This window comes from Ambystoma mexicanum, chromosome 9, assembly GCF_040938575.1.
Source record: "Ambystoma mexicanum isolate Mex_15411 chromosome 9, UKY_AmexF1_1, whole genome shotgun sequence".
Lineage (NCBI taxonomy): Eukaryota > Metazoa > Chordata > Amphibia > Caudata > Ambystomatidae > Ambystoma > Ambystoma mexicanum.
In genome coordinates this window covers 1,394,764,235-1,394,787,515 of record NC_090931.1, presented here as the reverse complement: position 1 = coordinate 1,394,787,515, position 23,281 = coordinate 1,394,764,235, and the positions used below count along the sequence as shown (strand labels likewise).

Sequence of the window (23,281 nt, the reverse complement as noted above, 5' to 3'; positions counted from 1 at the left end):
GTAACCTTCAGGAAATTGGGAAACTTGAACCATGGCCGCGATGGGTGAGGGCGGGAATCCTGAAGGTTGGAGATGTCCTCAGAGATGGGAAAGTGACCTCATTTGAGGACATACAGTACAAATTCCAATTGGCCACAACTTAACGATATCATTTTATGCAGCTGACCCATGCCCTCCGGACCCATATACCCCTAGAAGGCACGGTCCCCGACTATACACCGATAGAACGCAATATGATCCCTGCGCACATCCCCAGCAAATGCACATCCATTCTCTACAACGCCATCACATCCTTCGCTACCCCCGAGTTATCGAGACTAAAGATCAGGTGGGAAAGAGATGTGGGTGAGATAGACCCCGAGGACTGGATCCAGGTCCTAATGCATGCGCGTGAGGTGGCCATCTCCTCTAGGCTCAGGCTGGTGCAACTCAAAATCCTTCATAGAGTATACTACCCTCGAACCGTTTGGTATGGGCGAACTGCCTCCGCTGTGGGGAAGAGGAAGGCACCTTCTATCATATCCTGTGGTCATGCCCCCGGATCCGCACCGACTGGAATGCCTGTTGCACGGAATTGTCCAGGGCACTCACCTGCCCCATTGAGCTTGATCCGAGAGTTCTAATTCTGGGGGTACCCGACACATCTGACCTTAACAAATGGAAAAAACTGTTATTGAACACCGTGGCGGCCCTGATGAAGCGCAACATTACACAAAAGTGGGGAGTGCCCGACCCCTCCGACACTTGAACAATGGATACTTGACTTGGACTCATGTGCCATGATGGAGCACCGGGTCTATGGCACACGAGGATGCCCGGCTAAGGCATCCAAGATATGGGGGAAATGGGAAGAGACTGGACCTTGATAATCAGAGACAATGGTGATTACAACGGGAGTGGATGGTTGGGGGGGAGGGAGGAGGGGTGGGCTATGGTGGCTTGTGTTATTTAAAACATTATGTGTGTTTACGATTGAAAGTGCTGTCCTGAAGTTCTTCTAAAGGTCTAAGTATTTTTTTTTTTTTTTTACTTTTATTTTTTGGGTGCTCTGTTATCACCCCTGGTTTGGGGTTTGTCTTGTTTATGTCATAAAACACAATAAAATGTTTTATAAAAAAAAAAACAGTATGCACGTTCAATTGAGGGTGCTAGGGGTAGACTGTTTTTGAAAACCAGCATTCCTTCCATGACATGATGGGGTGCCACCAACCGATGTATCCCCCTTGTGTTTGGTAAACTTCTTTTCTTCTGAATGCACTTTGAGAATTTCAGATGGAACCTTTTTTTGTTCCACTTTATTACACTTTTGCAACACATGCCATGGAGCATACATGCCAACCCTCCCGATTTCGGCGGGTGACTCCCGATTTCCAGTCACAAATGTTACTATTTTTGACTGTCTCACACCTAAAATATGCTGAAGCTCAATGCAGTTCAATGGGGAAATTTAATTCTCCCGCTTCCCATTATACAATCTCCCTCCCAGGCGATCCAAATTGTTGGCATGGATGATGGGAGTGCTCTACTATTTTCACAATCTTCAATACTTCATCTAAGGATGGGTCATCTTTGAGCCATAGCACCTCCCTAATATGGTTGTTGCAACAGTGTATCATGAATTGGTCCCATATATGCTCATCCAAACTATTGCCTAAATTGCAGGTCTTTGCTAAATGTCCCAGAGCAGTCACATACTCGTCTACTATGTCGACATCCTCCTGGGCACGGATGCCATAACTAGAACTCTCCAACATGGTATTTGTCTTGGGATTGAAATGACCGGTCTAAAAAGAGCTGGCTCTAATTCGTTCATATCATCTCCATTATAGGCGTCATCCGATATATGGGGTAAGGTGTCATAAATCTGTCAACCTTCATATTCAAGGAAATGCATCAGTAGAGACACTTTCCTGTCAATGGCAAAGGCTGCGCCACAAGTGGCATGTATGTAATGCATGAACTACTTCTTCCATTGACCCCAATTCACCTTCGGTATTCCAGGAGAATGTGAATAAATTGTGTGGACCTGCCACGTTTTGCATGGCCATCAGTAGAATTGTGGAATGTATTACTCAACAAGAACGCAGCAATGGAATGCACGCAGTATTGGATATCCTTTCATTAATTGTTTCTATGCCTTTTGTCTGTGTTTTGAAGAAGAAAAAAAAACAATGGCAGCAAAGTCAACCTCTGCTTTGCTCGCTCTGGATGAATCAGTGCGCTGGTCCAGACCCGCAGTATAATTACTACACACAGCGCCTCTGCATGCAGTTTTTCAATTGTGTTGCCGAACTTGCCGGACAACTCTGCCGAGAGAACAACAAGTCGTGCCCACGTTGTGCAGTGCTCTCCTCGAACTACTGCTCCGCTTCGGAACCAGGCCACGCTCTGCTCGAGCGCTCCAGCACTCCCATGGAGCACTCGCGCTGGTACTTTCTCCCCTTGTGCTGAGCACTCGTACCAGACTTTGCTCCACTGCACCGACCCCTGCAATACTGTGGTGAACCGACTCTCTCCTGTATGGTGGGCACAGCGATCCCCTTCTCCAGCATTGGAGGCACTCCGTCGTGCTCTGCTCCACTCCACAAACGTAGCTCGGTGGGGGTGCTGAAACCGCTCATCGCCAGTGTAATAATGTCTTCAGATACGTTTATTAAAGGATAACTACATCGCTTCCACCACACACACTAGCCTTCCTGTTCCATCGCTCCACTGTTTTCCCTGGAACCCTCCCTCTATTCAACTCTTCAAGAACGCTCACACTCACATGTAGTCCAACATCCGTCCCTTAATTAAATACAAATAACTATTTACACCACCGTACACTTATCTTTGAAATATTCCATTTCAAGTATGAGATTGATGCTCTATAACATTTTCAAATGATTTTATTTGCCGTTTCAAACATCTGCTTTTCCCCAAGTAATGAATCTAGGGCACGGATTACTAAAATCTTTTGGGTGGTTGAACCCAACAAATGAATTATGCGCCAAAACGTACTAAATACTAAAGTTGGTTATAGGTTTGTCTTGCATTTTCCGAAGTTGATTACTGAAACACTCAACCACGTTATGTTTCTTTGCATTATAGAATGTGAGGAGCTCTGCACTGATAATTAGAAACATCATTACGTAAGTAGCAGAAGGAAAATAATATAAAAAGGACCGGATGGGCTGCTCAGATTTGACTTGGGACATCTGGAGTCCTGGGTCTTGTAGGAATTGATATTTTGTACGAAGGCAAAGCCACACAATAAGTCATGTTTTACAAGGAGACATGGACAATAAATAATGTGTGTCTTTTGCTACTTACAGGGGAAAGAGAGTTGATCCTCACTCCTTTGTGGGCCCACTCCAACGCTAAACTCTTGGTCAGATTATCAACACCAGCTCTTGCAGCTGCGGAGTGCCTTTCAGAGATACAAAACAAGACATCTGTCATTAGTGAGAGCAGGGCAATTGGGGCCTGTTGAACACCCCACCTCATTACTAGTCTGCATTGCTTGTTAGACCCTTCATCCAATGTGTGGACTTGGTAACACTGCTAATGAAGCGCGTATATAGTTGTCTTGTATTCTATCTGGTGCCTGAAATGCAGCAGCCCAAGTAGTCATGGTCATTTCAAAGCTTTCCAGTAGTCTCTTACTGTTGTGTGTAGCCCAGATACCAACAGGAAGGCGCACAGCCCTTTCAGTTGAATATAAAAGCGGGAGCTGGTTCCTACGCCTGAACAATTGGGCCTGCTCCGAAAACCAAAAGAGAACAGGGCCTGTTTTACTAGCCCTTTTTGCAACATACAAAGGTTCTATGTGGTTTCACCGGCCACACTTACTTCGTTCACATTAAATTGGACTCTTATTGGTCGTATGACTTTAGATTTTTACTTCTTTTAATGGATGTCACCCCATTTCCTCCTCTCCCCCATTAGCCTGTTGCACCCCCACCACACCAATACACCCATACACACGTATCTATATTGGTTTTACGATCAGCAGGTCGAAATAAATGTCAACAAGCTAAGTGGAGTTGGTGAAACATTAGAGCACGACTTGGAATTCATATGGGCATCTGATCACTCCATAGTTCTTTAGCTGCACTTAACTGATGAGGTCCACCAAGGCCAAAACATGATTGAGGTTGCTTGGAGGTATGGGCCAAAGTGATAAAGAAATGGCTGGTTCCCTTCTTTAATGGCAGACAGGAAAGTGGTTGGCTGGAATGCACACCGTCTTTGGATAATCTACAAATATCAGTTGAATGGAATGTATGGGGTCTATAATAATTCAGGGTGCATGGGAGAAACAAAGTGGCTCTGGCACAGAAAGCCACCACCAAATCATGAAAATACAAAGTAGTGTCCCAAATTGAAGGACACTCCCGTCCCATGCACACCAATAGTACTGAGTAATACCTCAGTCAACACTTGGAAAGTATTTCTGAATAAGCTTATTAATAATAAGTTCTGTTAACATGAAGGTCACTTAGGGATTGCACTGATCGTAATCAGTTTTGAATATCAACAGTAGATCAAGAATTCACAATTCATAATTGACATAACAAAAATATTTAAAACACAAATAATGAGCTTGACGCATTTCAGGATATCTATCCCTTCCTCAGGAGCAATGTCTGTTGTTTATAGTGCTGGTAATACTTCGCACTGTGACCTGCAAAAGTCTACCAATAAGTAAATAACTCACTAAATCAAACTAATTGGTCATAGATTCAATGGTAGCATATACTAGAGGAGCAACATCCGAGATAATCTCGTCAAAGCAGTGAGAGTGGAGACCCGCAAACAACTCTTTCTAAATAAACCCAAGTACTGCACTTTCCCCTGTTTACATTGCTGCCATTGTAGCAATGTCCAAAAAGGCAAACATATCAGACATCCCCGCACAGGCCAAAAATGTAAGTTGCGACAAATTGCTACATGTGATTCTAAATTGGTTATATATGGTCTTATTTGCTCTTGTGGCAAGTTCTATGTGGGACAAACCACAAGGAAAATGAAGTAACGACTATCAGAACATAAATCCAACATTAGGACAAAAAAACTGAAAATCGCCAGTGGCTAGACATTTTGAAACCAACAGACATACCATTGCTGACCTCAGATACGTAATTCTAAAAATAGTGGCCAAACTTCCTAGAGGGGGGTAACACCAATGAGCTATTTCTCCATAGAGAAATGTCTGGATTCACAAACTTGATGCATTAAGAACCGACCAGAATGAATGAGGAATTCCCATGCACACCGTTTCTCTAATGCCCTATCGGCATGCCCTATGCACTCCACAGAAGCTGAGTACACTTTAGATATATAGCCTAATTTTTGCCATCACAAACTGGCATCGTTTAAATTCACCCAGCCAAAGCTTGTCTCATCCTGATTGTGTATATCTAATGGCAACTAGGCTGCTTAGTCACATTCACTCAGTTGTATGTACTGTCCCATACATATGAAGAAGAGGTATGATAGTCAGTTTGTGACTCTGTGTAAACTACACTAGTTAAGGTGTGCACTGTATCGTGTATTGTTATTTTGCTCTTGGTGACCAATTATGGACATATGCAACCAATTGTATCTCCTCTACGTACGTGAAGTTGCTACATTGAGACCCATGTATTTGGATGACTAAGAGAATTGCAACTGTCATGAACTCATACTTTAATGTATTATCCCGCTGGGAATCTGCACTATTTTCATGTGATTGCTTATCAAATATTGTCTGACTGATACAGTATTGTATATATGTTGCACCATGATATTGGTTGATGTAATAGCTTCCCCATTGGAGCCAGATTATAATTGACAGACTACACACTCTAGTCAAGATGTTCACTGCACACCCATGTTCCTCTTGAGACAACCATCCCATCCACAAAAGGTATAAACCAGCTCAAGACATCAGTACTTCATTGCTATTGAAATATAATGTTGGGTTAACACATGGATTTACCACTATCCAACTCACCTCACTGACCCCCGCATCTCCACTTTGTTATCCTCTTTGGAACAAATTTTTAATTTTCACATTGTTTTACAGTCCTTTACATTGACCATATTAGGAATCCTTCATTTAAGATTTATGTAGCTTTTTGCCTCATTACCCCTGATAGCTTGTCAGTGAGAGGACCGAGCCTTCTCGGTCCGCACCACGTCATTTATTTACTTAACGTCATGTCCGTGACATCATCACGTATGCCTCATCACACATACATCTAGAACGACCATTTTGGATAGCGGTTTGCTCCCATTAGCATCCGCGATGCCAGCATTCTGTTAAGTAAGCTAGTAGGCTCTGCAAGCTTCTCGGATACTCGATTAAGTAGAGAGAGCGATTCTATCATAGCTCTCCATTTTTTGTCCCAATTCAGATTACGTTTTCCTCTGAATGGAACCGGTGGATCCGCTCGACTGACCCTTCATTCACCAGGCCTTTTGCACTGACTAACACTCATGAATAGGTACAAGCATGTGAGTAGCCTTACCCTCCATTTCTGTATCACATTATGCCCAAGAGTTAGACTTTTGGGCTATTTCTAATCACTGACTGTACATTTTTTTTTTAGATCATCGCATAACATTAAGTGTCTTTACTTCAAGCTTGAGAAGACACTGAGCTATCACTAACACCACTAATAGGTAGACAGCCTGTTATCTATTGAGCTCTTTGTGATTCCAATTTGACCATGGGTTTAGACTCAACACCCATACATAGGTTTCACTACTGGTGGATACCCAGAACGTCTTGCTGGTGACCAGAACCCTGAGTGTCTTGCCCTATGAGGAACATTAGATCTCAGAACACCGGTGCATGGTATCAAGGTGATGTAACATCAAGGTGATCAAACGTTTTACAGATATTCTTGAATCTATGACCAATTAGTTTGATTTAGTCCTTTAAATTGGGTTATTTACTTATTTGTAGACTTTTGAAGGGTAGAGGCCGAAGTATTACCAGCACTATAATCAACAAACATTGCTCCTGAGGAAGGGATGGATATCCTGAAACACGTCGAACTCATTATTTGTGTTTAAGTATTTTTATGTCATGTCAATTATGAATTGTGAATTCTTGTTCTGCTGTTGACATTAAAAACTGATTACGATCAGTGCAATCCCTAAGTGTCCTTCACATTAACAGAACTAAGTCTTGACTGAGGTATTACTCAGTAATATTGGAATGCATGGGAGAGGAGTGTCCTTCATTTTTGGACACTACTATGATTGGTTCAGAGCCATCCAGCCCATTCTGATGTTTACAAACATTGGTCTCAACCTGACTGATCCCATAAACAGAATATCTTGCAATAACCCTGATATAGCAGTATGGTTGTTACATAGTTGGGAATGGGGCAGATTTCTGTGTCAATGCACTTAAGGACTAAACACACCTTACTGACTGTAGAGGGTTGGTGCACTGTCCTAATGTCAAAACACAAACGGAAGAATAGTTAGTACGCGGAAATCACCACATTCCAATATTTTTAAAGGTAGTTAGTTGGGAACGTTTAGGGAGAGAGGAAAAGGCGAACAGGTCATAGGCAGTGAGAATACAAAAACTAAAAAAGGGACCCAAGGAAGAAATGCAAGTAAATAGAAGGAAAACTACGAGTGAACAGAGCTTTTGTTCAGAGCGCAAAAATTCCAAGAATTACAAGAATTCTGCACTAAAGTACTTTTGCACCAACTGGTGGTCCGTTTATGTGTAAAGGCCACTGGCTGGGCGGATACGTATTGGGGGAGTGGAGTTTATCACTGCAGCTCATAAACACACATTGCAAAGCGGATACCGTTGGTCCTTATATGGTGCATATAAAAATAGCACACATGGTTTTAGTCGAGGGAAAATGCATTTGGGTGGTGTAGGGTGTCTACTTCAGTCTGTAGGATCTTGGTGGTAGCAGTAAACCTTTGTGTTTTTTTTATATTTTCAATGCAACGCAGAAAGAGGCATGTATACATTGCAATTATGCACAACTTTAATGCAGTGTAAATATATAGAAAACATAGGCAGTGTAAAATACAGACACCGCAGCCATACGAAAACATAGTCAGGGCAGGCAGAGGAAGACACAGCAGAGCAGGCCGAGAACAACACGGCTAGAGCATGCTGGGGAAGACACGGGACAAGCAGGCCTAGGAAGGCACAGGAGAGCAGGTAGATGAAGGCAATGGAAGAGCAGGCCAAGGGAGATAAGGAACGAGCAACCAGTAGAATACATAGGCAGGACAGGCCAGGAAGACACGTGTAGGGCAAGCCAAGGAAAATGTGGGAAGAGCAGTCGGAAAAAGAGATCGCAAGAGCAGGCCAATGAAGACATGGGCATAGAGGGCAGAGGATGACATGTACATAGTAGGCAGAGGAAGACATAGAAAGAGCAGGTGGTAAGAAGACACTGGTAAAATAGCTTAAAGAGCAGAAACTCCCACCAGCTAATGGTAGCGCAGAGGGGCTTGGCTCTGGTGAGAGACCAGTGGTGTTCTGAAAACCTCATAAGGATGTGAAAGGTGGGTATTTCGTGATGGAAAGTGAGGCTAGTGAGGGAGCATCAGAAGGCAGTTACAGGACTCAAAACCTGGGGGCAAGAGTTGCAGTGACTGATTGACGAAACATGAGAGGGACGCCTAAAACGGTCAGAGCAGCATACGGTCAGAGCAGCATACCAGCAATCTCCCAACAAGACGAGGCAAAGCGAGCAAAGGACTCAGTGGGCTGCCGTAGCTTCCCGTCCAAAAGCTCCAGTGACTGATTGCTGAAACATGAGGGGGACCACATTATGTTGATCTATCTATAACAACTAGAATGGGCGTCTTCCTACTTAAGACATCACAGGCCTCTTATGGCCATGGAGGGGTGCCCCTTTCCCCCACCGAACTCTGATCAACTCTGGGAAAACATATAATAAGATGGTGTACAATGACGCCCCTGAATCATTACAGAACAGATAGGCTCCCAGATGGAGACCGCTGCCAGCTGAGACCCAGTTAGTGACTTTTAATTTTAGGCTCTCTCTCGAGATCACCTTTTCACCTTACCATCAAACTGTGCCATTGGCCTGATTTGAAGCCTCTGCGGAAAAGGATCCCCTGAGCTGGATGGCAAATAAAGTGACTGTCAATGGTATGGCTTGGATTTAGCTATCTGCACAGCTAAGCTATGTATTTGCCTGGCCACGTAGACTTGACTAGCCTTCAAACCATTGCAACTATAAACCACAGTTGTTGATGTGCGAGACTAATGTACTGGGGTTTTCCATTCGAATGGTAGGAAACATGGTCTTTATGCAGGGGGGTGTGCAGCAGTATCTTGGAACTCCTATGGTTCGTCACGGCTGGAGCAAGAGCAGAAGAAACGGTTGGGCACTGTAAATGCTATGGTTTGGAAAAAAGCATCCTTACGCCATGCATGGGTAGCCGCTCCATACGGAGGCGACGATGTTCACAATGGCTCCTCCATGATCCTTCATCCAGGCGTTGTACACTACAAAAAGGTGAATAATGGTTTTAGTGCCTAATTTCATTTAACATTGTAACATTGAACATTTCTGTATAGAAGAATGGCATGTAGAGAGAAGAGATCTGGGCAGAGCACAGATGTAAGCGTGAGAGGAAAGAGGATGGGACTGTCAGTCCCACTGTAGGGAGGGATCATGGTAAATTAATTCCCAAGATTGTGATGCTTTTTCAGGGGATGTTAATGGGACGTAACACCAAGAATTCAGATGAACTTATTTTGATTGATAAAGATCCAGAAATGTACTGACACATACACTGCTCATACGGCCAACAGTACCAACCAAGATGGCTGACCACACTGCCACACACATGGTGGCGCACACATGCAGGGACACACTTTCAATTCAATTCACGCTTTATTTCAGAATGATAGTCTTCCCTGAAAGCAACAGATACAAAAAACACAATACAGAAATATAATACATAAACAAATATTTAAATGTGCAGTCCTGGAAGCCGAGTGAAAGATATGATAAACAGACCAATCCTTAAAAAAGATTTGCCAAAAATATATATTTTTATTTATTTTATTTATATGGTTAATAAAATCAACCTTTCAAATATCAAGAGATATCACAATATCAAAACACTACAATTCATAAAAGCAAATTTGCAGTTTGTTCATTCACCACAGTTAAGAATTCAAAATTAGTATGAGTATACACTAAATATTTCATCCAAAAATCGTACAATTGCTATTTTGGTCCTTAAGGCAGTTGATGAAAAGATACAATGCCACAAGTTCTTATTAATATGTGCAGTTTGGTCTTCAAAACAATTTCCAAAGCATTTTTGTCGAATAGTGGTTACATTTGTACAAAACACTAAACAATGCTCCAACGTTTCTTTTTTGTCAACATTCTTACAAAAGCGACATACATTTTCTGATTGCATAATTTGATTTCTGCGAGCCTGAACATCTAATGTCGGCCAAAGGTTCAACCAAAAACGCAGAAACTTCTGACGAGTCTTTGAACAAGGAAATTTGGCCAAATAATCAGACATTGTTCTACATTGCTTGTGCCCAAATAGCGCTCGATCAAAATCCTTGTAATTGAGACATTTATTTTGGGTCAGAATCCATTCATGTTGCTGGACTTTCATTTTGGCACGAGCTTCATTGTTCAAAAGTAACTGTAAATCAACTGAGGCATCAGACATTGCATTCATAGTAAAAATACACCATTGTTTTGAAAAAGCCTGATTTTGCTCTAAAAGATGACAGGCCACCTTTCCCAAAATGTCTGATCGCTCTAAAGACAATAGACATTTACGGAAAAAGGCACAATATTTCCAAATTACAAATGAGAACATTGAGAGTGAACCCAATTCAAATCGAATCAATGGTAAAGGTGTGCAAGCGGGCAAATGTAGTACTTGTTTCCAAAACAAGGATTCAATTCTATCCCACCACTCCACAGGTTTAGGACTGCGAGCCTCAGACCCATAGGTCAAGATTGGCATCACCTTCTGAAGAAAGAAGGTGAGAATATGTTTACACGTGAATTTGTCAAATTTGGCCATAAGTATCTTTGCTTGCGCAATTAAGGACCGTAATTTGCCCTGGATCTCTATGTCAGGGTCAATGCTTGGTAAAGTATCCACTATAAGAGTGCCCAAATACTTATAGTTGGCTACCTGTTCTAATGGAACATTGTGTAATCGCCAACGAAAAGTTTTAACTTTACAACTTTCATGCCTTTTACAAACCATTATTTGGGTTTTATTAATATTAATTGTCAAATGGTTCGTATCTACGTATGTTTCAAGGCCATGCAAAAGTTTCTGAAGACCAGTATGGGTTTTTGAAAAAAGAATCAAATCTTCGGCATAAAACAAATAAGGAACATTATGCCGGCCTAAGCGAGGAGAGTCACTCACAATTTGACTCAGAGTTACGCCCAAGTCGTAAATGAAAAAATTAAAAATGGAAGACGCCAAGATACAACCTTGTTTCAGCCCTCTAAATGTTTGAAATTTCGAGGTCAGATCACCACTCAAATTAAGTCGAACCTGCATGGTAGTATTGAAGTGTAGTAGAATGATTAAGGATAATAGAAAGGATGGACATTTATGTTTGAACAACTTATGCTGTAACAGTGATCGATCAATTGAGTCAAACACGACCTGGAAATCTACAAATGCTAGATACAAGGTCTGCCTTTGGGCTGCATGATCAGAAAGGAGCATTTGTAGCGTGATGATGTTAGAGATGGTACCTAGGTCAGTCACAAAGCCTGATTGAAATGGGTCATTAAGGTGGACCTGCGAAATCCACTTCTTGAGGTCTCTTAAAATCAGTCGAGAAAAGATCTTTCCTGGCGCATCTAATAGTGCAATAGGTCGATAACTGCACGGCTCTGTCCTATCTCCTTTTTTATAAATAGGAACAATAATAGAATGAGTCCAGGAATTTTTGAGACTTCAAGATGAGTCTAAAGATGGTGAACAGAATACGGCTCCACACTTGTGGATAGGCTTTGAACATCTTGTTGGACAAACCATCTGGACCACACGCGCCTGAATTGCTCGCTTTCTTGATATACAAAAGAATGTCTTCAAGATCAAATTCTAAATGGAATCTAGGCAAAGAATGAGAACTGTCTAGAAATGCGTCATTAACAGGCAGTTTGTAAAGATTAGAGAAATAAGCAATCCAGGCATGCTCTGAGACTTCATTTGCTTGGATTATTGCTTGAGAGCCAGAAGTTACTTGGTTAAGATAAGACCAGGTTTTAGAGATATTCTTACATCGGACAGCAGCCAAAAGTAGCTGACTATCAGTGTGGTAAAGCTTCGCACACCTTGCCTTCACCCAATTTCTATACTTTGTTTTAAGGTTGGAAAGATGTTTATGTCGAATATTAGCTGGAAGATTCAGTACATTTCTCTTCTGTTGTCGAAATAGGCGCTTGCGATCTCTAATTTCTAAATCAAACACGTGCGTAAATTGAACACAGATAGAATGTTTTGATGAGAAACTGGGGACTTGAGACCGAAACACTTGTAGCATATCAGAGTAGCAAACATTTGGGGAGTCAGCAGTGAGGGCTGTAGCAGCTACTGCCTGTGTCAAATAGAAATGAAAAGCCTCAACGGACTTCTCAGTCCATCGCAGTCTATTACCAGCATTGTTAACACAAAATTGACTTTGCAACATTCTGTCTCTATGCATATTACAACTGCTACTATACTGCCAGACAGCTGTAAGTTGTTTGTGATCAATCAGCTCTGAATGCACAATTTTGAAATCCACAACATCATGGAACAGGGACACATTCGTATACATATAATCAATGATAGATGCCGATGAGCCCCGGGACCATGTTGAGGATGGAGGGATGTCGGAATGGAAAGCTCCGTTCAGCCTTATGAGATTGTGATGTTTACTAAATTGTTCCCATTGTTTTATACGAATGAAATTACTTTGTTTAGTTGAATTAATGCAATCCAGATTAAAGTCTCCTGCAATAAAAAGTTTTTGAGCTGATCCATCCAATAGGATTACGTTCAGCATATCATTTAAGGCCTTCAAGAAGCATTCAACCGTAATCCCCATTGGATTCCAGTAAAGGTTAATAATGGCATATAATGTCGTGGATAATTTAAGTCTTGTCATTTGAATAAAGGCATTAGGTGAGGCCCACGGATAGATACTAGCATTATTATCTGCCTGTATTGCAGTTAGAAGCCCACCAAATGGTCTGCCACTCAAACCTTTATTGGCCGCTAGAGAGATCACATCATGAGCGTCCCAAATGGGATCAGTTATTCAACCAAGTTTCCTGAAGTAAAACTAGCTTATAGTTAGCTAGAGAACTGAGATCATTATTCAAGAGCTTAGAGTGACCCCTCGTATTCCAACTAATAATAGAAAAATGACATAGCTCAGCAGCTTGACCTAGCTAATGCTGTTTTAGAGGAATCTGACAAGATCTTTCACCTCGCAGCTCATAAACATGATTTTTATGGTTGACATGGGGGACTAATTGCTGCTGATTTGGAGCGCCTAGGTCAGTAACTTCCAATGAGACCTCAAATCCTAGATCATGCAATTGTTTTTGAGCCACCCAAATAGCATTCTGGACGATACGTGAATCCATCCAAATTCGCACAACATTCGTTTTCGAAGTGGTACAAAAGTCAACCAGAGCCAAGCCGTAAGAGCTAATGTCTTCTAAAGATGGCACATCGTAAAAAATGCTCAGAATGGAGTTACGATTTAGGACATATTGAGGGCTCGGATATGGCCTACAACTGAGCAATAAGCTAAAATTAGCAGGACGCTTGGCCATAGGCTTAGTTGCAGGCTTGTGGGCCGCAGGCTCTGAGCCCCCATTTATTAGAGCCATTGCAGGCGCCACAATGGGCTTGGACTCTTTTTGGCAAACAGCCTGTAGCAATTCAAGAAGTTCAGAGGCAATTTCAGCCAGCAGTGACCGTCCAACAGCACTGGTAGTACCCCGTAATTCAGTTTGAGGCATCAGTTTTGCACCTGACACCAATGGGCAAACTATGGGGGTAACTGCTTTAGTTAAACTCAAACCAGTATTAGGTAAATATGAATTGTTTGCACTTAGGGGATGCTTAGATGACAGAGCCTCAGTTGGAGTGGCGATTTTTTGGGCCGTACCAACCTGGCCAGACAAATAGGCAACAACAGCACGACGAATCTCCTGTCGATGGAAATCCAAAGGCAGGCTCGCAGCTAAACCGCTTGAGGCATCATCAGCTCTAGGCATGGGTGTGGGCATGAGAGTGGCAGCCTCGGCTTGACAGGCCAAGCCTTCTGCCAGTTCAGCCAATGCATCAAGTGGAGCGTACGGAGGCATGGTATTTAATTCTTGTAATGTGGAGGCGGGAGTGCGTATCAAGGCCATTTGATGGTACTTTTTTGCAACTGCAGATGATGCAATGAGCACACTTTATTTGGGTAGAGCAACACGGCGGAGAAAGCTCTTTGTTTGGGCTGTGCCATTTTTCTTAGCAGCTGGAAGATTTTTGGATTTTTTGCACTGGGGAGTTTGAATGGATTTCGCACCAGTCATAAGTATTTTAGGGGTAAAGATGGTATAAGGCACACTTGGGGCTCCTTTAGCACTGGTACAGGGTATGGAAACCATTGGTTCAGCTGGACTCAAATTTGCCTGAACCATGGAATCCACAATAATACCTGCAATACAAGGCACTGCTGACGATGTACGTAAATTTGCCACAGACGCGGCAACATTATTTACCCGAGGTACTGAAAGTGCTTCAGAAGAGGTTTAAGTGTGACTACCGGCTTATCACTAATGTCAGTTGAGGCAAAGGATGAGTTTTTTTGCTGTAAAAGCATGGAAGCACTCTCTTGCCATGTTAGAATTTGATCTAGTTTACACGAATGATCACCCATCTTTGAGATTACTGAATCAAAGAGTCTGGACAGAGATTGTAGGGAAACATGCATTGCCGATAGTGTAAGTGCCACCAAATTTCCCGGATCTACTACCGCCTCCACTTTACCAGTTGCTACTGCTGGCATAGGAATTCGACGTGGAGTCGGTGCATGATACGAGTCTTCAATTTCTGAACACTCAGAATTATGATCAGAGAACATAACAGGAGACTGCGACAAGTTCATCATGGCTCTCTCAGGTAACAATTGTTGAGAGAGTCTCGAGGGAGCCATATCTAAATTGACCACTACAGCATCATTGGTCACACAGGTAGGCGAAACAGCCTTTGCTCCAACAGGAGCTGTTAGTGGTAGGTTATGAAGTATCATACTGTCCGATAAAGATACTCGAGATGAAGAGCTTTCACAGGGTGTGATACTAGTGTGCACTAAGCAAGCGCCATCTGTGGAAGTCACTTTTTTTGAGGAAGGCGGGCGAAGCACACCCTTTAGGTCGTGACCAGGAGTAGAGCACATTTGTAAATTGGCGGGAGCTCTCATATCAATAGGTGCAGAAATTGCAAGTTTTTCTTTACAGAATAACCTAATATCAGGCAGTGGAGGCCTTCTAGGACCAGCTTTCATGCTGTTTCGACCACAAACAACGACTGGAGTCGAACAGCGAAAAGGGACAATTTTATTATTTGAATGTTGTTTGGGCTTAGTTAGCAAGGTGTTAAGAGGACCCTTATGACATCCAAGATGCATAACTGGAGGCATCCCCATTGTCAACGTAGGGAATCTTGCTTGCATATTCCAACCAGCTGTAATTACTGATATATACACAAAATAGTCTACAACCGAACAATAACTTCAATAAAAAGGCGCAATTGCGCTAAACCCAATATTCCTTGAATGTCTTTTTACACTAAGTCCATGAATCCAAAGACAGGCTTACTAAATAACTGCAGTCCGTATTGTATTCATAGGGATCTTCACTGACAGACCCGATCTTACCAAATCCAACACTTGCGCCTCAGCGCCAAACAGCCGCACAACAGCACAGCTAGCGGCTTTGCACTGCCGGTCTTAACGCCGCAAGGGTGACTCGAGCCGGAGTTTATTCAGGGCCCGAGTCACGTGATGAGTCACGTGATGCAGAAGGATCCGCCTCCACCAGGAAGCCGTCGAGTTAACAGCAAGAGCTACGACCAGCTCGCAGTGCTGTTACAAATCCACAATGAATTCTGTTCAGGGTAAGCACGCAATCCACAGCAAGGACCTTTTCCTTGTAACAATGCACGCCGCTCGGGCGACTCGAGCCAGAGTTTATTCAGGGCCCAAGTCACGTGATGCGGAAGGATCCGCCTCCACCAGGAAGCCGTCGAGTTAACAGCAAGTGCTGCGACCAGCTCGCAGTGCTGTTACAAATCCACAATGAATTCTGTTCAGGGTAAGCACGCAATCCACAGCAAGGACCTTTTCCTTGTAACAATGCACCAAAAATAAAAGCATCAGATAAATAAAAACTGACCATGACAAAATCAATACAGTGAAACTGAAAAATGCTGTTGCAAACAGAATTCATGAAGCAAGGCATTTAATTATAATAAACATAGCAGCATTAACGTAAATATCAACAGCTTCATTATATATAAAAATATGAATATATCCACCATGTACATTAACAAAGTCATCTTTACAAACATTTTTATAAGAGATAGTATGGTTTATATACATTAAATTGAGATAACTATCACTAAATGGTATGTCACAATGAATTGGATATAGGGCTGGGCGATATGGACCAAAAGTTATATCTCAATATTTTTAGGCTGAATGGCGATACACAATATATATCTCGGTATTGTTTATGTGAGTTAAAGGCTCAGTTGTAAGCTGCCGACTACATGTGTGATGTCACAAACAACTTTATTTATAAGACATTGATCAAAATAAAGTGCAAATACAGGGTTCCTCTTCCTGTTTGAGAATACACACAAATGTGTAAATATCAAAATGTAAATAAAAGAATGCTAGTATGTGTAGTATATATATGCATATATCTCAATGTTATTGATATTGATTCCCCCTTCATGATGGAAAAGCCTCTAACTGGGTTCAATGTTATACATTTCCCATACAGCATTAAGCTTTTCAATACCACCATTGCGTACATGGAAATAAGGCCCAGCTCTGTTCTTATGACCTGAATGGGTAAACACTTCGGAAGCAAGAACGCCCTTTTCCAGAATAGACCCTTTAGAGTTGCCCACACTCCAGCTGGAAGCGCAAATAAAGCCTCTGAGCCATAAGTGAGAACAGGGATCACCTTCAGTCGGTAAAAGGATATCACAGGAATTAAAGAGAATCTTACATATCTTTTAAATATAATCCTCCCCTGAGCTGACGAATTTCTAGCCTTTGAGCGTAAAACCTGTTGTCTGGAGGCGCCCTTGCCCAGGTACCATTGATGTTTACAAGTTACCTTTCTAGATGGTGGCTGCAAAATAAGCACTCTGGATTTGGCAGCATTTATTGTTAGACCGTCCTCTATAACGTACATCTGGAATACGTTTAGCTGCCTTTGCAGACCCACAGAGTTTGGTCTATTAAGACCAAATCATACGTGTATAGCAGTCTATCCAATGAATTACCATCCACGTTAGGCGGAGAGCTACGTACAGTCTTTAGCGTCTTACTCAGGTCAGAAATAAACAGGTTAAAAAGGGCTGGTGCAAGGGGGCACCCTTGTTTAAGGCCCTTGTCCGTCGAAATGGTTTCAGAAAGAGACCCGCCAAGGTCTAATCTTACCTTAAAAGTTGTGTCAGTATATAGGCACTTTATTAACTCCAAAATGTCACTCGGGCACCTCCATGCTTCAAGCTTTCCCCACAAGTTCTGCCTGTCGACTGTGTCAAAGGCTTGAACCAGGTCTACGAAGGCTAGGTACAATTTGCTTTTTCTTCTAATTGAGCGTGACTTCAGAATGTTAATCAAGAACACGTTCAGTAAGGTACCCACCCCCTTTATAAAACACGACTGCAGAGGATCCCAATTACCAGAGTGATCAACCCACCCGATAATGCTCTTAACACCAAAGCTGCATAGATCTTTCCTGTGGTGTCTTGGAGGGAAATAGGCCTATAATTCCTAGGATCAGACCTGTCACCCGTCCTAAAAATCGGCATCACAACCAAGGTCCTCCAATACTGTGGGACCATCCCATTCTCTCCTATATGTGTAAAAAGCTAAAATATTAACTGTGCCCATTCCAACGGATTCTCCTTCAGCATCACGTTTGTGATGCCATCCGGACCAGGAGTCCGGGAATGAATGGCTTTTTTTTTTAGAAGCTCAGCGATGTCATCAATTTCTACTGGAAATTACCATTCACCCTGAGGGGAAGTCGTTACTGCTGAACCACACACATGACTTGCTGAAAAGAGGTGGGAGAAGTGTCCAACCCACGACTTGTCCGAAATAGCATTAATAGTCAATGCTGCCCTAAGTACATGCATAGAGCTTATCAGTTCCCACATCTTCCCAATTTTTTAAGTTCTACTTTGCTAAGCATCAGTTCTGCATCGTGCTGTAGCATTAGATGTTTTCTCGATTTAAGCCAATTTTGATGTTGTTGTTTCAGCTTTTTGATCTGAGGTTCTTTGGCCCCCACTGGGTTACTTTCAAATTTCTTTTGACCTTGTTCACCTCTAAATTGTATACATGTAAATGGGTACATTTGGGACTGGAGCCCGATTTACTGGTTACCACGAAATTCCCCAAATGTCTAGTTTAGTCCAGAGTCAGACAAAACACCTTTGGGGAGGTAAGAGGATTATGAGCCCCTTTTTTTGGCACAACCTCTATACTTTGTAGGCGAAGCCTAGAACAACAAACAAAACAGTGCCAAGGGGCTTGATTTAATCCCTTTTCAATTAGTGTCCCAATGCTTGCAGCATTAATCACCATTACTGATTAAATTCCAAACAAATTTACAATATATATATATTATATATATATAATTTATTAGTTTTCATCATCATTAAAAAAAACTTGGAGTTTGTTCCTAGTCAACATTAAAAACTTCGATAACCAGACAACTGGTATAAAGTGCAAATGCTAGTAACATGTACCTCTTCACAATTTGAGAGTAAAACAGCAGAATAATCAAAACAAATTATAAAGTATTCACCACAGATACCAAGAAATAATAAACAGTGTAAAAACCAAGAGTGAATAAAGATTGAGGTCACTCCGAGGTAGTGTTGTGCAAATGTCACCAAAATCAACCTAATCACTCACTACATTCGTTCTAATTCAAATTCAGACATACTCATTCATTCATTCATCACTTTCCCAACATGTTTCTTTCTGAACGTGTGTGTAAGGAAAGTAAACAGAAATTCTTCAGGGGTAGTCTGCCGTCTACCAAAAACAAATATAACCCACTAATGATATTGGTGAGGGTACAAAGCACCAAATAACAACTACAATCAGATTATTGCAGAGTCAATCAAGAGGATGTAAAAAGCACAATAACAAATATAATAGCTTTAAGCACATATTCATTTGATTTAATAGTCCAAACTCTTCTCGTCCTGTGAATGGTCCAAGAATTGTTTGAGACTCAACAGCAAGAGAGGGACTCCATATCTGAAAAGGGAACAGACCAGGGTAAAAAAATGAGTAATGCCCTGTTTATTCATTCATTCTCTAGTAAATAGAAAGGAATGAACATTAAAGGTCGACCTAATTTATAAATAATGGTCAACAAATGATATAACTGCCTAAATTGGTAAGTATACCACTTTAAGTGGTCTAAAAAGAAAGGTAAGCGGTGACACTCAGGATGATTAAAAATACTCAAGAGAGTAAAAGTTGTAACACCAACAAATACAAAGTAGCAGCACTGTAGAATTTAGATGGAATACACTGCTCAATGTGCTTACTCAAACAGGAATAGGTAAATAGGAAACTCGTTCGGACACATTAGTGCATCAAAGTGTTAGGGTTCGGAGTGAGAATTATCACTTACATCAAAAATGGAAGTTCACAAGGGAATATAAGCAAGATCATCCGAGTTGGTCGGTCTTTAATTTCATGTGACTACAGTCTGGAGTCACACCAACTCGATCCCAAGGATATCGGGTCCCAGAATCAATGAATCTCTCTATCAAGTCCTCTTTTCTAGGTTGATTCATAATCAATCTATTCCTTCCACTCGATAACTTGACCTGCGTGGGTGTCAGAAATCCGGGTGCTGGGCTGGAAATGCGGTAGAAGAACGAGAAGCGTAGTAGAGGAAGTAAAGGAAGTAGAGTTCATCCTACCAATGTATCCCTTTGTATTTATAGGTAAACTACAAAGGAATCAATTAGTCGAAAGATGGAATCACTGCATCAGCTGTTGATGACTGGGACCCTGTTGACTGTAGAAAAGGAAAAAACCTTATGTCAGAACAAAGAAACCACCAATTTTCAGAGCAAGAACAAGAATAAGATATAATAAGGAATATGAGGTATGGACAGGAATGCTACACCAAACAAGAACAATGAACTTAAATTGGATACGACTTACCACTGTGGATCATTAGGAAAGTACCACCGAGGAACTCGTGCACTACCCAGCCTATCCCTCAGACCCGACGGCACGAGGACGCCTAGGAGGAACCAACAGTCTCTAGTCCAATGCTACCCCGACGGAACGAGGACGCCTATCGACCTGAGCGCCAAATAATCACAGTCTCTAGTCCGGGCGATTTTGGAGTTTGGGTAGTGTAGGTTCACTCTAGGTAGTGTGGGAATGGTAGTCACCCCCGAGTACCAGATACTATGCCAACCTGGTCGGAGAGTGTAGATGTTCGTTTAGATCTCACAGGAGAGTTTCTCAAGTTGCAGACCAATTGTGCGTCAAGGGCTGCAATGCGTGCAGCAGTGAAAGTTTTGTAAACCGAAGAGAAGGCAGGTCAGAGAACGTTCCGGAGTCAGCAACGTGCAGGCGATGACAAGGTTGGATATCCGTAGACAAGGCAGGTCAGTAAACGTTCCAGAGTCAGCAGGGTGCAAATGATTACAAGGTTGGCAGTTCGAAGAGAAGGCAGGTCAGTAATCGTTCCGGAGTCAGCAACGTGCGGGCGGTAACCAGGTTGGCAATCCGAAGATAAGGCAGGTCAGTAATGCAGACCGAGGTCGGTAACAAAGGAGGCAATAACAAGTAAGAGGAAATTGACAAAACGGGGTCAAGAAACAAGAGCAAGAAAATACTGGGCAATACCGCCTTGATTCAAAATCAGAAGCAGCGAGTGCGGCAACCTGGAAGTGTTATAACGGGTGGCCGCAACCTCGCGTGGCTCCTCCTCTGCGGAACGCGATAGCGTTGCGCTTGTGGAGAGGATGCCACAGTCGCCATGGTAACAAGGCAGTGTGAGTTCTAAGGCGATGACGGCTGAAACGAGGGACTACATGTTGTGAAACGCTCGAAGGAGGTTTTCCAATTGGTTTAAGATTGAAAGATTGCTGGTGGTGTCTCGGGCTAATCCTGACAGTGGGGTAAACCTCAATTGCATGACACTCCCAATCTTTACATATCAGCTTCATAATGTTATGGTCGCTATGATTTGTGTGGATTATTTCCAGCTTCAGGCACCTCAGGAACATCTTACCTGAGACGAAACAATCTAATACGCTCATTTCCCCACCCCATTTCCAAGTCGCCTGAGTGGGAATATCTCCCTGTAACTGCCTGTTCAACAGGTGTGTGTTCCTGTTACTCAATTTCTTACACCAAGCATGACCTCGCCTTTCAGAGGATGTAGAGGCCACACTCATCTCAGTTAACAAGACATTAGATCCAGCAAAACAGTGTACATTTAAGTTGCCACAAATGATTACAGCTGGGTCTGGCCACATATCAAAGGCTCTGTCCAACAAGCCCATTACTAGGGGTTGAAAGGAATGAGAACCCTCAGCATTCATGTTTCAATATAAGTTGTACAACAGCAAACACTTGTGGCCACCCAAACACACACATTCCACTCCCCATACTAGCAATTGGATATGGGGGAAGGATTAACCATTTCCAACCCTGTAGCCCTCTCCCATTTTTAACTGCTAACCACAAACCCGTCATTGGGCCTTTTAAGGAATGATTTAAGTAAACCGTGAACCCATCCAAGATTGGGGGATTACTTAGCCAGGTCTCTTGCAAACAGACATATTGTATGAATTGAAATTCAAATACCCATTATCAAACAAGTGGGTGTGTCCTCTAGTATTCCAGGATCCCAAAGTGAAAGGTTTAAGCTTTCCGGGTTGAGGTAGTTATGCTCTTCGTTTATCAGGGTTCAGGGCTTCCGACAGCCAACCCCAACTTTGATGATCCAGCAACTGGGAAGACCACAATTTAGTTACCACTCTTCTGGTGGAAGCAAAATTACAGACAGCTGATACAGAGCGAAAAAAAGGGGGTTGCATAGTTGCCTGTTATAGTCTCGTCACCTCTAAAAGGTTTACTCCACCCCTGCTGTTGCTTTGATTCTCTATGATTCCATGCATCTGGTAGCTCAGTCAAGTCAAAGCCCAATCGTAGTAGAGAAGGCGTCTCTTCCAGTAGAGTTTGTTTTACAAGATTGGGTGGCAGATGAATTCCAACCCTGTCCAGCCGCTGTTCATCCAAAAATTCAATAATTTGTATGTCCTTTGTGGATATCATGCAGAAGTTAGAGATATGGTGCAACAGTGAGTATGTTTTCTCGATTTAAAGTTAGACCGTCATTGGGTTGCTATGTTCTTTCCAATAATAGTCTGTTTGGGGCGCAGTGGGAGTGCTTAGATTGTGATTGGCAAGAGCTCTTGGTTACAATCTCGTTCAAATCCATATCTCCTCTTCTTCTTCGGGAGCTTGCTATCAAGCCCTTTCGCCTGTCCTCCATAGTCAGAAATGGAGGAGAAGGTGGTTCAGTTAGTCTACAGTTTTCTGATTGGTGAGCCGACGTTACAAGAGCGTTAGTTGATTTTCCATTCAGGGACACAACCTCAGGCGAACCAAGACTTAGATCACCATCCCTGAGTCTCCTGATCGAGGACATCACCGTCCTTGAGGTTTCCCCGTCAACCCTTTGCCATTCCGCAGCTAACACCCATTCCTTCATTCGGGGAGCATCCTGTGCCTTGTCCTCAAGAGGTCCCATTTTTCTTCGAGGATTTTAGATTTTGGGAGTGTTGGCGAAACAGGTCCAAAGGGCCCAGCTCATCCAATGAGGGAAGTGTGACCAAAAACGAACTCCCTTCTTTGTTTTCCCACCGTCACTAAAGTTCTGAGTGCGAGACGACGCCAGGAAATTTACATTTAGTGGTTTGTTCATGGGGATCCCAACAC

General features: G+C 42.5%; 1 protein-coding gene across 1 annotated transcript in view; it reads right to left on the bottom strand.

Moving 5' to 3' along the window:
• Positions 1–2,810: 2,810 nt before the first annotated feature.
• The window catches only part of LOC138487477 (peroxisomal trans-2-enoyl-CoA reductase-like), a 403,878-nt gene continuing 383,407 nt past the window's right edge, over positions 2,811–23,281 (bottom strand). The window contains exons 4-6 of the mRNA XM_069613996.1: positions 9,409–9,490; positions 3,313–3,409; positions 2,811–2,867 (exon numbers count right to left, since the gene is read on the bottom strand). Of these exons, the coding sequence (XP_069470097.1) occupies positions 2,811–2,867; positions 3,313–3,409; positions 9,409–9,490 (236 nt within the window). The remainder of the gene's footprint in view (positions 2,868–3,312; positions 3,410–9,408; positions 9,491–23,281) is intronic.